This window comes from Micropterus dolomieu, linkage group LG19 (genome assembly GCF_021292245.1).
Source record: "Micropterus dolomieu isolate WLL.071019.BEF.003 ecotype Adirondacks linkage group LG19, ASM2129224v1, whole genome shotgun sequence".
NCBI classification, from domain to species: Eukaryota; Metazoa; Chordata; class Actinopteri; order Centrarchiformes; family Centrarchidae; genus Micropterus; species Micropterus dolomieu.
In genome coordinates this window covers 12,460,351-12,475,327 of record NC_060168.1, presented here as the reverse complement: position 1 = coordinate 12,475,327, position 14,977 = coordinate 12,460,351, and the positions used below count along the sequence as shown (strand labels likewise).

General features: G+C 39.7%; 1 protein-coding gene across 2 annotated transcripts in view; it reads left to right on the top strand.

The window, feature by feature from the left end:
• unc5a (unc-5 netrin receptor A) overlaps positions 1-14,977 on the top strand; it is a 137,685-nt gene that overhangs the window by 87,716 nt on the left and 34,992 nt on the right. Inside the window, exons 3-6 of one of the 2 annotated variants that reach the window (XM_046030432.1) lie at positions 7,935-8,078; positions 9,690-9,793; positions 11,069-11,249; positions 14,430-14,597. In XM_046030432.1, the coding sequence (XP_045886388.1) occupies positions 7,935-8,078; positions 9,690-9,793; positions 11,069-11,249; positions 14,430-14,597 (597 nt within the window). The remainder of the gene's footprint in view (positions 1-7,934; positions 8,079-9,689; positions 9,794-11,068; positions 11,250-14,429; positions 14,598-14,977) is intronic. The other variant, XM_046030433.1, reaches the window with a different exon arrangement.

Here is a 14,977-nt window from a genome sequence, read left to right as displayed (position 1 = left end):
CCCCCCCCCCCCCCCCCCGTTTGATTTGCTCACTTTAACATTTTCAATGATTGTGCTGTCTTCAAATATTACTGTGCGCAAGCTTTACAAGAAGCAGTGACTTATTTGTAGACTTACCTTTATTTTTTTTTTTGCCTTAGGTTTTGCCTCTCAGGCAACATAGTGATTAACCTATCTAATTACTGGAGGTTGTTTGGACTGTATGCAGCCTGTACGCAGGCACTACTGAAAATTGCTTCAAAGAGCACTGCCTCCTTCCATGCGTGTTTTTTCAGGTTAAAAACAAATTGTTTTTTATTTATGGTTAATGTTCTCCAAAGAAGACATTGGAATCAGAGGACATTGGGCAATGCTCTTTATACGTTAGATGAAAATACTACATTACTTATCATGAAGTATTAGCTCTCTATCAAGGAAACTAAAGATGACTTTAACTGAGGTTAGGGCATTGATAAATCATCCAAACCAAAAAACGAACCAAAAATGACTGTGACTGACAAGCTGCCTAAAATCAATTTTACTCCAACATGTTACCAAAGATTTTGTGACCTTGTTCCACAGGAGGCAAATAGGATTTAGTAAATGATAGTAGTAGTAGTAATAATGCAGCAGGTGCCTTTTGTTTACATTGCGTAAAAGTAGCAGTTAACATAACTTTTCATTTTAATGTATCCTCGCTGTGTCTGAAACCCAACCAAAGCCCTTGCAGGATGTAATCACAGGTGTTTCTGATCACAATATAATTTCAATTGTTAGAAATTTATCCAGAACCCGTCTACATTTCTTCTGCAATGTTCCGCATAAATAACACTAAGAGACCAGTCAACACCTTTTTTATAAAAGAGGTAGACCTGTCTGAGGCTCCTGAAGTTTTTAGGCAGTTACAGCAATCTAAGGCCAAGGATAACTTTGGCTTGGATACCCCTTTAATGAAAATAGTTCTCTCCTCTTAATGCCAGTTATGCCATGTGGTCAACTTATCCATTAGAGTTATTGAATATCCTCAGTATTGTAAAACAGCTATTATAACTCCAGTCCTTTAGTCTGGAACATCTGACCAGGTCTTGAATTATAGACCAATTTCAATTTTACCTGCACTCTCAAAGGGTCTCGAAAAAACAGTTGCCAAACAACTTGTTGATTGCCTTGATAGTAATCATCTCCTTCACCCCAAACAATTGGGGTTTAGACTACGGTACTCAACAGATTTGTCAAACTGTTACCTCACTGAAATGATAAAACAGTCATTAGATGAAGGCAGTGTAGTGGGAGCAGAATTTCTGGACTTGGAAAAAAAGCCTTTGATACAGTAAACGACAAAATCCTTTTAAATAAATTGCAAAACTGTAACTTCACATGATGATGATCTTGAACACAGACAGGAGTGTGCTAGAATAAATTACACCCAGTCATCTGTCCAGACTTGCCAAATCGGAATTCCACAAGGTTAAATTTTTTGCCCTTTTTAGTTTATTTATAAATGATCTCCTGGCAGTTGCAAAATGACAAATGTATGCAGATGACACAAATGTCTCTGCAAAATCCCCTCCGATTGCAGCTGAGATGCTCTCAAAATGATCATCTGACCCTGAACTATAATAAGATAATAAGTCTCTATCTGCTTTTGAATATAAAAGAAAGGTCAAAGGTCAATGAAAATTTTGGAATAGACATTGATGAGAAGGAGATAGATGAGATGAAAATGCTAATTAAAATTTTTAGGGGTTACTTTAGATTTTCATCTTAAGTTTGATAGACATGTAAAGAGTGTGCAGAACTGTTGGGACAAACTTAAACTGCATCCGTTTAATTAGACATTTAATACCCCGTAATGTAGCACAGCAGTTTATATGTATACCATGATATTTTCTCATTTATCGTATTGTATAATTGTTTTGGGGTAAATCCAACCAAAACAACAATTAGGTCTATTATGTCATTAGGGACAGGGGTTGCAAATTAGTCAAATAAAGAAATAAATAACCCCCTCCGACTAACACAGGAGAAATGTGTTTTCCATGAATCTGATTTGGTAGGCTTACTATATTGTTACTTACAATATTACAGGATACTATAATACTTTAAATATTACAGGATTACTATAACCTTAAAGTTGACATGGTAAGTGATAAGTAAGTGAAGTAAATTATCAATTCTGCTTACCATAAAACTTTGATCAATAGCCTGGGCTTTTATTTGCTAAAATCATTGAATTGACCATGCCTATATTTGGGACAGGCGTCCATATGGGGCAGGCCTTTAATTCCTTTCGCTCAAAACTGAAATAGGCTAATATGAAACAGTTTATTTATTTCAAACAGTATGAATATTACGTGCATAAAAATGATCAAATACACATCATTCATTTGATCTAGCTCCGACAGACGGCTTGTGCACTTTTATTTTGTAGGCAGCAAGGTAACGAAAACAAACATACCCAACAACACGGTGCAGAATGGGAGAATTGTGGGAGAAGTTAGCAGACAGATAGCGATGGACTTGACATGACAGTATTCACAACTTGGATTAATTTTTATGAAAAGCTGTTTTGATTCTTTTGGTCAGTGGACCCTTACAGAGTAAAGGAATAATAATCAAGGAACGGACACATTCGGACTTAATGAGCGCTTCAAAGGTAACGGGACTCACCCCCCCCCCCCCATCTCTCGTACCATGCCGGTACAAGATCTAAATCTATAAGAATTAGACTTTGGGGCTTGTTGTTTCCATTAAATGAATTGAACGATTCAATTGTGGAGAATCTAACTGATCTAACATGTAGCATGTCCATATTGACATATTGCTCATACGTTTAAACATTAATATTTGTATTAACGATCTAAGCAGCTTAGAGGCAGCTAAAAGTGTGCCACCCGGCGGGGTTTCAGAGGTTTTATACATCCAAAGAACTTCTATAAACACCAGACCAGGAGACCTGCGTTTATTTTGCCAAAATGTGTTCCCACACCAGGCCAGTAAACAGGGTAGGTGGCTATTTGGGACTCTGTTATTAATTGAAGATTTACGGTATTTTAGTCTCATAGATACATGAAGGCAGAACCTTCCATAAAGTGTAAGTAAAAAGAAAAGAAATGGTAGGTAACACTAAGAACCTGATAATTAATTCATTGTTAATAAGTAGTTCCTGAATATTAGTTCCTAATATATATATATGAGTTACAGATGATGATGGAGAATTACTAGAGAACAGACTGGGAGATATTGTATTAATAATCATTACATAATGATTAGTTCATAATATCATACTTGACATACTGACCACTTTCTCCATGAGTAGTTTCTGATTAACTCTGAATCAGCCTCTGAGTTTATTAGCTCATTAGTAACTCTTTTTGAAGTAATGTGGGGGGGGTACACAGTGGCTGATTCAGAGTTAATCAGGAATGACCCATGAAGAGAGTGGTCAGTTTGTCAATTCAGAGATATTTATTAGCTAATTGTTACCTAACAATTTGTTAATATATGTGGACTATTGCCAGTTGAACGTTATAGAATCTGTAGCATGAATGTTCACATATAGTTTAAAAATCAGTTTAGTATGTGACACAGCAGGTCATTTGAGGATAGAGACCTTTGATTAAACTAGGTTGTTTGAAAACAAAAGACCAACCACAATAGAAGGAAACTTCAAATGAGTCATTAGAAGTTGCAAGAACCAGTTGACCGGGAAAGGATCACAGATAGGCAAAATAATCCGGGAAGTGTACGCAGTCAGTAAGTGGACCCTGTTTCACTGAGAATGTTCCTGGCAGGAATCCAGGATTGAGAATAACAAGAAGGAGCATTAAGAGTTGCCAAAATCATTTTGTTGATTATGGACAACGGGTAAAGCTGTGTTTTTACCTAATAAGGATTTAGTTACTGCGCAATTTGTCCATCATCTCGAATCATCCTGACAGGTGAAAATGCCCTTTAAACAAGACTAAATTCTTTAATGGATATGCCTCCCCCGCCCCCGACCTTTTGAAGAATATTTAATATCTGAAGTCATTTTTAATCTGGAACAGAAGTGTTTTGTCCTAGCATTTTATTTGATCCCTTTGTAAATATTTCACCTTTTCTTATTCTGTAAATAAATATCATTTAATAATTTGTAATCAGTCTAATCGATTATTACTTTCTCTGAGGGGAAACTAAAAAGTCACCACATTTGGTCTCTCTATCTGTTTCTAACTTTCCATTATCATCTACTAGTGGTTCTCCAACTTTTCTGTCAAGCCCCCCTTTAGAATCCAAAAAAAGTTCATGCTCCCCCATTCCAGCAAAAGTGGATTTAATTTTTATCAATCATTAACAATATAATAAATTATTATTATTAAATATTAAAATATAGGCGACTGAAATAAACAAGATTCAAGTTTTGTTTATGTCACCACATGAATCATATTCATGCAAATTTAGGTCCACCCAACATCCACACCCCCCCTGAAGTTGCTCTACGTCCTATCCAGAGGGGGCCAGTCCCCCAGTTTAAGAAACCACTGAACTAAGTAGTCCTCGATTCTGAGATATTTAGGAGCTACTTAATATCAGGTCATTCCTGATTGGTACCTCACTCTTTCCTGAGTAACTACTTACAATTTTTTGTACCGTATTGTAAAGTGTCACAGCATGGCTTGTTAAGAAATCCTTTAAAATCACTCTGTCCAGCACAAACATTGTAGTGACCACTTTAAAAGGATCCTAGGAAAAGGACCCCTTTATTGATATCGTTATGACTGTATGTAAATGTGTCTGTGTGCAAGCATGCATAATTATGTCTGTCAGTCCCACTTCATTGGGGTGTAATGTTACAACAGTTGGAGATGTGTATTTTCCAAATATTATGGTAGCAGAGTAAGTTGCCCCATTGCACTCCAATAAAAATAAACTCACCAGGGTTCCAGCTGTAAGCCCAGAATTCATACAGTGTCAATCACATAATCGCCCTTTCAAATTTTTAGAGTAATTTCACTGAGGTTTGGGATATGAGCTCATTTATAAATGGGCTGCAGATCAAACCGACAGCTGGGGGAATCGTGTCATGTTTTAATTATCATTTAACAGGAATGTTAAGTGTATGCTCAGTACCATGCAAGAAAGGAAGTGTAAATTTCCTCTTACTCTTTTTAGTTCCCAACACCTTAGAGGCAGCTGAGTGTACTATTATAAATCGATATTGATATTATTGAGTCATAAGTGTCATATTCTACAAAGACACAGCTTCCTATGAATTGATAGTGTATGCCGTATCAGTCATTTGTGAGTGATACAGCCATCCTCCATATAGAATAGACATTGGAAAACAACAGTAAATAGCAGCCTGTCCAATCATTATTAACTGCTTTAAAATTACAGTCCTATTTTGTTCACAAAGTGATGAGATTATTTTGTCCTACTTATTAATTGAAGTGAAATTGGACAGAGTGACTCACAGCAGTGTTACTGGAAGGTGTCAGACACAGAAAGCAGGTAATTATGAAGACAGGAGGAGATAAGGAAACAGAATGCAATTACCCTGGCAAGCAGAGCTTCAAATTGCTCCTCTTAGGATTTCTCACCTCAGGTTGCTATTGTTCATGCTTTGCATCTCTATACTGATCTTGATTCCTTTCACCCTCTAGCTCAAAGAAGAAGGAAGGTTTGCATTAATCAAGTGAATTTCTACTGTAAGTAGAGCCATACAAAAACACGGCTTATTGCCGAATTTCAACTATACTTTCTCAAATCATTTTACGCACATAAAGTGCTGTGAGCTCAGTCTAAATCAGGGCCATCAAATGTTTTCAAGGCTGTTAACAGTTTCACAGAATTTAGTTTCGTTCAACTTTTAGGTTTAAGGGCACGGTTCAGATAGATTTTCCCTGTCTTTGTCCGCCATACTACAACTGCACTATTGTTGCAGTCATGTCCCCATATATAACATGCATTGCCTGTTTTTAAGGATTTTATTAATGACGAACACATAAAAGCAGATATACACATAAGAAAATGTATATAAATTTAAAAATTCCCTCTCCCAAATCCCCTCCCTAGTGTACAAGAGATAAATTGCACATTGATGCTTGTACTGTAAAATAAAATTATATGTAACCATGAAAAAATAAAATATACAAAATGTAATTGCAAGAATAAACATTGTCCTGCGGTTGCATATGTAGAGAATTCGAACGTTGTTTCTGTTGTATAAGGTACGTGTTTTTATTTCTTTAAGAAGAAAGCCAAATACTTCCATGCTGCTGTTTTGCAGTTTCTTCTGCTCCATTTGCTCTAACTCTGTAGTGCCCATTTTGTTCCTTTAGCCATTTGTTTTAGCATTTAGGTGCTCTCTTAGTCTGTGTCTCACACTCTCACTCTCACCACACACACACATATTTGACAGAAGATCTCAAATTGAGAGAGAGAAAATTCCTCAATCTAGTCTTTTTAATCAAAATGCCAATATGAACAGACAAGCACATTTTCTCCTTTTTGAATTAGCTGGGAGTAGTAAAGTATGTACAAGAGCATGTTGGTTAAATCTTGCACACAGCACGGGGTGTTGTTGATGCTCAGAGTGGCGCTTCAGGGCTGGATTCACTGCACATGTACTCACATTTACTGTGACTGTATATAGCAAAATGTACTCCATTTAGGCTCCAATACACGGGGGGTCTACCAGTGACCCTCACAGCTTCTCACCGTGTGACTGCCGGCAATGGAGCCAGTAAGCTTCCCTCCCCGACAGTTCATGTCTTTGCTGGGCCAGCCTACAGATCCATGCACTTTGGCTCAAATTGTTTACTAAAAATTCATTTTTGATCTGGTACTCTATATCAGTGGAAGTGCTTTTTGTAATTGCTGTATAGGTTTGATGGCCTGATAGGTGCCACTTAGTCAAGCTTCAGTCAGTAGCTGGAAATGATCATTGCAGACAGATCAAGTATGTGAGGGGAGTGCAAGAGTGTCCCCAAGTGCTTTTATGTAAATGGAAGTTGAAGAGCGGCTCTTCGTCGAGACTTAAATATACACCACTGTAAATGCTACTCTGTCTTTGTCAGGGATGTGTCCTCTGTTAACTGTTGTTTGTTCATATGAAAGGTTCAACGCACCTCTCTCCAGAAGACCCCAGAGAGAAAAGGTGAGGTGGAGGGAGAGCTGGAAGCTGTAAGAAAATGTGGCAATCTCTTCATCAGAGTACAGAGAAAGTAGGACACATCGTAGGGATCAAGGTCGTAGCTCAATATATAAAACATACCTCTGGATTACACAGGTCCCACATAAGAGGTTGAAGGAAAATGAAATGAATGATTGCTTCTCAAATATCAAAAATAAGACAGGACTCAGACAACATTATATTGTTTGGACGATTTGGCAGAATGGATTTTGTCCCAGTTTTGCTTTGTTTAGAGAAGGGTTGTCTTTACTTTCTTATTGAAAGGAACTGAAGCTATTTTTGCCCAGCGTTACAGCAGCATCACTAATATGAACACTGTTGTGGAAATTCATAGATCCCCCCCCCCCCCCCACCACCACCACCATGGATTTAATAATAGAGAAGCAGGTCGTACTGAGTATTTTTGTTTTAGAGTGTTTGTTTAGCGCTTCCGTGTTCCTTCCCAATTGTTGCTGTTTTAACGCCCTCCAAATTACACCAAGGATAGCTGTGAGGCTCTCTTCTCATTTTCCTCAGTTAACAAGCACTCTGTTTATATATGATTATGCTTCTCTGCTTGTTTATTCTGCCTGGCTTTTTGAAATTACTTTGCCGATTTAGTTCAAGGTACAAAATGCACTAAAGGATTCACTTTGGCTCATTTGTTTTCTTTCTGTGGAGAAATATTTATGGTCATGTCAGCCATCGCTGCCGTCAAACTAGCTGATGGGGATAAACCTGTGCTCGTTCAACTCCCCTGTTTAGTATTTTGACGCTTATTCCTGTGTTTTCTTTGCAGCGCTGCCAGTCATGCAGGTGACTATTGAGATTACCAGACAGCAGGTGGAGAAGATCTTTGGTCTTGACGAGTACTGGTGTCAGTGTGTCGCCTGGAGCACCACCGGAACCCAGAAGAGCCAAAAGGCGTACATCAGGATTGCTTGTGAGTGCATCATCTGTGTTATTACAAATGTAAATGGTGCTTCTATATTATATGTCAGTTTGTAACTGAGAGGACACTAGCACATATTTTTCACATTTGGTGGTTGGGGAGGGACTAACTTTCAATCAACAATTAGCCCAGAGGCAATTATGATCTGATGCATCACAGTGTATTACTGTGATTACAGTTTAGTTAAATCATTATCCTGTGATTCTGCTTATAAGAAGAAAATATCTGACCCTGGCAGGCAGAAATGAAGAGTAATACATCTGCTTGAAGGCAGTATTTAAAAAAAAATAAATAAATAATAAAAAAGACATTTTTTAGTATTCATGAGCGTATCTTTCACTGGATACAGTACATCAGCAATGATCCCTATGAAAGTAACTGGAATAAAAACAGATTTGAAATTTATTGCTGTGCAGCAATCATAAATCTGTCTAGGGAACACAGACACATCCCTCGCTGCAGCCTCCAAAGCTTTATTAGAAGAAGCTATTTTACATTTGAGTATTTTAAAGCATTCTGCCTATTAATTCCCACATAAATATGCATTATTCCAGACAGAGCCCAACGTAGCACCCTCTCCAAACAACCAGACGTTTTTAAAACACACATTCATTATCCAACCTTGTTTGAGAGCTCAACAAAGTCAGTTTGATGTAAGATAAGGACACACACGCTTCAATAATGATGTGTGTGCATGCACGCACTGGTTCACATTCACTGTATTTTCATGCACAGACATAGACACTTGCATACTTGCATCTTAAGTTTCCTCCAGTCCCATTTTATCGGCTTTAATTAAATTGAATGTCGTGAAAGTCTCCGCTTGTCTTAACATTTGTCTCAGTATGATTGGTCAGGACAGGCTGAACATCTGTTTAAAGGAATTCAACGGTGGCCCACAGCCGCACCCCTTAGCCCCTCACAATACAATAACACATCCTGAGTCAAAACCCGGGGTGAACGCATCAAATTTGTGCCAACCTGCCAGCTATCGGTGGCCTGTCTTGCTCGTCGGATACAAACAGCCTTGCACTTATTTCCCCTTGTAAGAAATCAGCATTGCCAGTTTTACCTGCGTAATTGACAGCTTGGGCTTATGGACAAATATATAGCAGGACTCGGTGCAACAGTAAGAGTATTCAATGAGACGTAATGTGAAGCTCCATGCGGTCAGCCAGGCTTGCAGGAGCTCTTGTCCAGGCGCCTCAGGGCTTTGTTTTCGTGTGGCTGCTCCAAGCCCTCATACAGATGGAAGCTGGAGGCTGCCGGATGCTGGAGAGAGGAGAGTGGGTGGGAGGGGAGGAGCGAGGGGTAATGCAATTGCTTTTGCTTGATGCCGGGCCCCTCTGGCAGCAGACAAGCATCTCTGAACCAGCCAGGCAGCTTGTAATAAGCAAGATGGCTGGTGCCACCGATCCTCGTGTGGCTTAGGGGCCAACTGGAGTGCGACAGGCTCAGCAAGGCCATGGGTGGATATTTCAAGAGTGGAATATTTTTAAACATCATCAGGCCAGGTTTTGTGGATAGAAGTATATCATTCAAACCTCACAAGCTCTTACAAATATCCTAATTGGTTGTTTCTCCCTGTCTTTTTTTCCTCAGACCTGAGAAAGAACTTTGAGGAGGAGCCGCAGGGTAAAGAGGTGGCATTGGACCAGGAGGTGTTACTGCGCTGCCATCCCCCCGAGGGAGTGCCACAAGCCGAGGTGAGACACAGATACAGAAGATATTTATAGGCCCACATATAGCATCCATTTACCCTTTCCGCACCAGGAGGACAAAGAGCAAAAAGTTGCTTAGGATCAGCTCCCCGGCATGTCTCCCTGCTCTACCAGGGAACAGATAACCCTGTGCGGATAAATTACACCTCTAATTATTCCCCTATATTGATTTATTATCACTCTTACATCTCAGAGAAGCCGTATATATCACGTTGTCTCGTCACATCACTCAGGATAGGCTTGGAAGCTTCACTCTCCATTTGGCATCTCTAAAGGCCTATCCATAATTAATGGGTCTATTTTCCTCACTCTCTCTCAATCTCATTCTCTATCTCTCTGCCATCTCATGTACTGTCTCTCTCATACACTCTTGTCCTGCTCAAGTCTCTCTCTCTCTCTCTCTCTCTCTCTCTCTCTCTCTCTCTCTCTCTCTCTCTCTCTCTCTGTGTTCACGTCTCTTGTGGTGTGTGTCTGTGTTTAGAGGACCAGACTGGGGCCAGCTGTTTCACCTCGTCTGCTGCATCCTCCCAGTCCCAGATAGGCACTAACTGCTTTAATAACAACACAAGAGGAGGTTAGGCCAGCCACTCAGACAGCCCAGAGACCAGGAGCAGCAGACTAGCCAATCACAGCTCGACAGTGTAGGGAGAAATAGGAAGGAAGGTGCCAACTGCAGTTCAAAAGAAAAGAACATCAGAGCAGAAGTCACCACAGGAGAAAACAGGGATAGCGCACAAGAGGAAGAAAGCCCAATTATTCGCGGCATTGCAACTGGCAGTAATACCGACAACAATGCTGCCATACCGTAGATACACTCAAGACGAGATGAGGTCAAGTGAGAGCAAGAAAACAAGCAAGCCAATCTGATAGTACACCAAAAAAAGGAATGACATCATTTTTGGCTTCTGCAAGAGGGAGCAGAAACTACACAAAGCATGATTGGTTTCACTCACAGATCACCAGCAGTTACAGAGGTCTCCAGCAGCTACAAAATAAAAGCTTCATTTCCCACACCAAACGAGAAGACATATTAAAGTTAGAAGGGTGTATAGATAAATTAATTCCATCTCAACATCAGTATCACACCAGGTTACATTCTTTTTGGCAGTTTGATTGCATCAAAAACAGAAATACCTCGCCGCTTTTCCTGTCCATGTATCTCTAATACACAGCATATCTGGTCACTGTAAAACTGCATGGGAGGGGGGAACGGTTTCTGTTCAGTTGCAGTGAATTTTGACAGCTGAAACATTTTTTCAGGTGGAGTGGCAGAGAAACGAGGATGTTGTCAACCCAGCGAGTGACCCCAATTTTTTCATCACGGCCGACCATAATCTCGTCATCAAAAAAGCCCGGCTGGCGGACACAGGCAACTACACGTGTGTGGCCAAAAACATTGTTGCTCGCCGCAAAAGCACCTCTGCCACGGTCCTAGTCTATGGTAGGTGAAACTTCCTTCAACAGGTGTCAAAGCTGTGTACACGGTAGCCATTGAGAGGTCTGAGCTCAGATGATCCCAAGCTTCAACATATACAAACCATACAAACATAAAAACAGCTCTAATGAATCATGCTTGCATGTTGCTTCCGTTATCCCACATTTCCACATTAACCTTTGCCTGTCCTCATACATGGAAGATACCTGGGTGTACTACTTGTGGTGTTAATGATATATTCAGATTCTACAGTGTAGTTTTAAGAATAACAGTATGCAGTGTTGCACAAATGTGACCTATATATATAGTATCAACTTGCGTAGGTCAGCTCTATTTTTCAGTAGTAGTAGTAATAGATTACATAAATAACTACATGAAGACATAGTAGTGGATCTGCACATTAATTAGCACAACTTAAAATGTTATTGGCAGCCATTCTGCCGAAGCTGGCAGTCTCTAATCGCGGGGCTGCCATCCTTCTCCTCCTCTGTAGTGAATCCAATATGAGAAGAGAAATTGAATTAAGTGCAAACTGTAAATAATGTCTTGGCTTGATAAGCAGACTGATCTTTATTAAAATGCAGAGAAGCAGCATATTTTCTATCACAGAGGGTTCCTTGGGTACTGGCACGCCTAAAGTTTTGCATACGTTACAGCTTTACTTAAATCTCAGCTACATGCATACAAGAGGTGGAAATCACGTGGGAATGGATCATGAAAGCAACTTTGTGTATGAGAAATGCATAATCTGGTGCAAATTCTGCCACAGGTTCTGTTTTTGTTGAGGCTGCCAGAAAAAGACGATGCTGCGATGTGTGATGAGAGTTCATGTGTATTATCTGACGTGTCAATATTGCACAAATATAAAGCGCTATGTAGAAACATGCATACCTCTTTGCATAATTTGTTCTGCTGTAAAATTATTTTAATGATTCTATCTATTTAATGATCTATACATTATTTTTATTTCACAAGGGATGCACTGTATGCATATCCCTTGTGAAATCAACATCTCAGTGGGAATAACTTCATCAAAATATAATATCTTATGCAGTTCCCACATTAGTTTCCCTTTTCGGCTAACAAAAGCGCTCAATGAAATCTCAATGGATTTTAGGGTGTAGGATGAATTCAAATTCAGAAAACATGGACATGAAAAAAATTTTGCCATATAAAGAAATACACGTCTATAGAGTAGACAGGTTAACTAGAGTGAGAAAACGCCTGCATGTATTACTTTTGATTTGTACTGTATTTAAAAAAAAATTTTGTTTATAAATGTAAATTAGCAAATAAATATATAAAAATTAAATGGATGATAACAGAGATCATTGTATTTAAGATCATAACTAAACAATTAATTAGTTATTAATTTCCTTTTAGGCTAATTTTGTAAAAAAAAAAAAAAACATTGTGCAGACCCTGGAGGACGTTTGAATAGTGCTTGTATCGCTGCAAATGTACTTGAAAATTGAGGCATGTGCGATTTCATGGTTAATGGTAACATGTCAACTTGGAGCATGCTGTCAAAATAAACATTATCATACACTCTTCCAAGCCCCCAGCATAAAACTAAAGAAGTGCAATTGTTCTTACTGTTGATTATAATTGATTAGCTTGTTGTTGAAAGACTTGCTCTGCAGATGGAGAAATGTAAAGTTGAAATGACTGTGGAGGCAAGAGCATTCCCACTTTATTGTTTGCCTTTCTTGTATTGTCAAACAATAATTTTCACTCTCAGACCGGCCAAATTGTGAACAAATTGCTGGGGGCCTGCATGTGCAATTGTATTTCTTCCCATCACTCTATGTGCTTGACAAGATGAGAAATGTTACTACCATTGTAATATTAATTGAGGTTAAATCACAGAAGAAGTAGCCTTGTTTATATTAAAAAAACAAAAAAAAAAAAAAAAAAAAAAAAAAGACATGTCCCTGCTGTTCACTTACAATGCTCTATAGCAGAAAATAAAAATTAATTTACCTGAGAGGATCACAGTCCACCTGATCTAGCTAGCTGTAGCAAGTCATAATAAACGCTACTTTTCAAAGGGGGTTCAACAGGGGGCCAGAGATGCATTTTAACAAGGCCTGGCTGGTGTGACTGCACTCTGTGCTAAGAGGTAATCAGGGGCCGAGTTGCCTGGCAATTTACCTCACCGCGGCGGGCAATCAATCGCATAGAGAGGGCAAGGAAATGATTCAGCCACGACAAGCACAGGAGAGAGTTAGGGGGAAATTAGGAAGGGAGTATGTACAGAGAAGGAACGGCAATGCTGTTCAAGTCAATAAATCAGGAATCTCTGTATCTTGTAAGCTGTGGCAAACACAGGAGATACAGGAAGGACCTGACTAGGATTAACCCAGCGTGATGTGATGTAATCACCTGCCATGATGATGAGGGATAGGGAAGCAATTATGTGCCAATAGACTGTTAAGGTTCAGAACATGGGCACTGATTCAGCAAGTGGCTGAGTTTTTTGAAAATATTCTTTAAATTATACAGTGGTGTTCCCTACAATTCAAAGAGTACTTGAGTTTGAAGAATGGCATGTAATGATGAAAATAATCTTTATTTATAGAGAATTTTTCAAAAGCCATGTTACAAAGTGCTTCGCATTTAAAGTCATGTAATGGTGTGAAATCAGTGGTGGATGTGCTGTGAAGGACGCATTCTGAATTACTGGAACAGCCATGATATATTTATTTTTCAGTAGTGTGTTGGCATTTCCAAGGATTAGGTGTCGTTTTTTTTATGCATTTATGACCATAGACATTTTGCTTTAAATGGCATTTCTTCTATAATGTCTTGCGTTACCTTGGTAAAATTTGGAGGGGTATTGAAAATGTCCACTAGTTATTTTGCAGCAACTGTCTTCCTCAGAGATAAGGTCAAAGATGGCAAATTGTCAGGTTATTTTCTGCTCTCTATTGAAGCCATTTTGTTTTCACTGCAGTTGGCTGTAATTCCAACTCGGACGCAGGAAGCAGCCCCCTTTGCTCTTGCTCTTCCAAGAGTGTAACAGCAGTCTCGATTATTCTAGCGCAGCAAACACCTCTTTTCCTTAGTGCATGTCGGGTAATCCTGGCTGCTCTGTCCCTTCATCCATCCAACCCTCCCTCCCTCCCTCCCTCCCTCCAACCTTCCCCCTCCCTCACCCCTCCACCCCCGGTGCTGGTCTGACAGTTAACGGCGGCTGGTCCACGTGGACCACCTGGTCGTCCTGCAGTGCTGTGTGTGGGCGTGGCTGGCAGAAGAGGAGTCGGAGCTGCACCAACCCCACGCCACTGAATGGAGGCACATCCTGTGAGGGGCAGAACGTCCAGAAAAGTGCCTGCGTGGCCACCTGTCCAGGTAACTCCCAGGCAACCCTGTTGTCCTGTGGCGCTTGGCTTCCTGTGGCTTCCCTTTTGCATTTTTTTGCATCTAGAAGTCATCAATTCATCTTTATTTTGGATGCCTTTTGTACCAGCACCCAGGTCCTTTCTTAGATGCTTCTGTTGTTTCCTGCAATTAGACCGTTTCACACAGAAATTTTGGAGCCTAATAGTCTTCACAGTGAGACCTCATTCTGAAAGTGATTAATTATTATCCGTCTTTGTTCACATATCTCTTTATCTTCTGCTCTGACGCAGAACCTGCTTTTATTTTAGAGACCCGTCTGCTTTAAGAGACATGGTACCAGCCATGGCATTGTGTCAGACCAGCTAGTACATTTGTTATTGTTTGCTGTT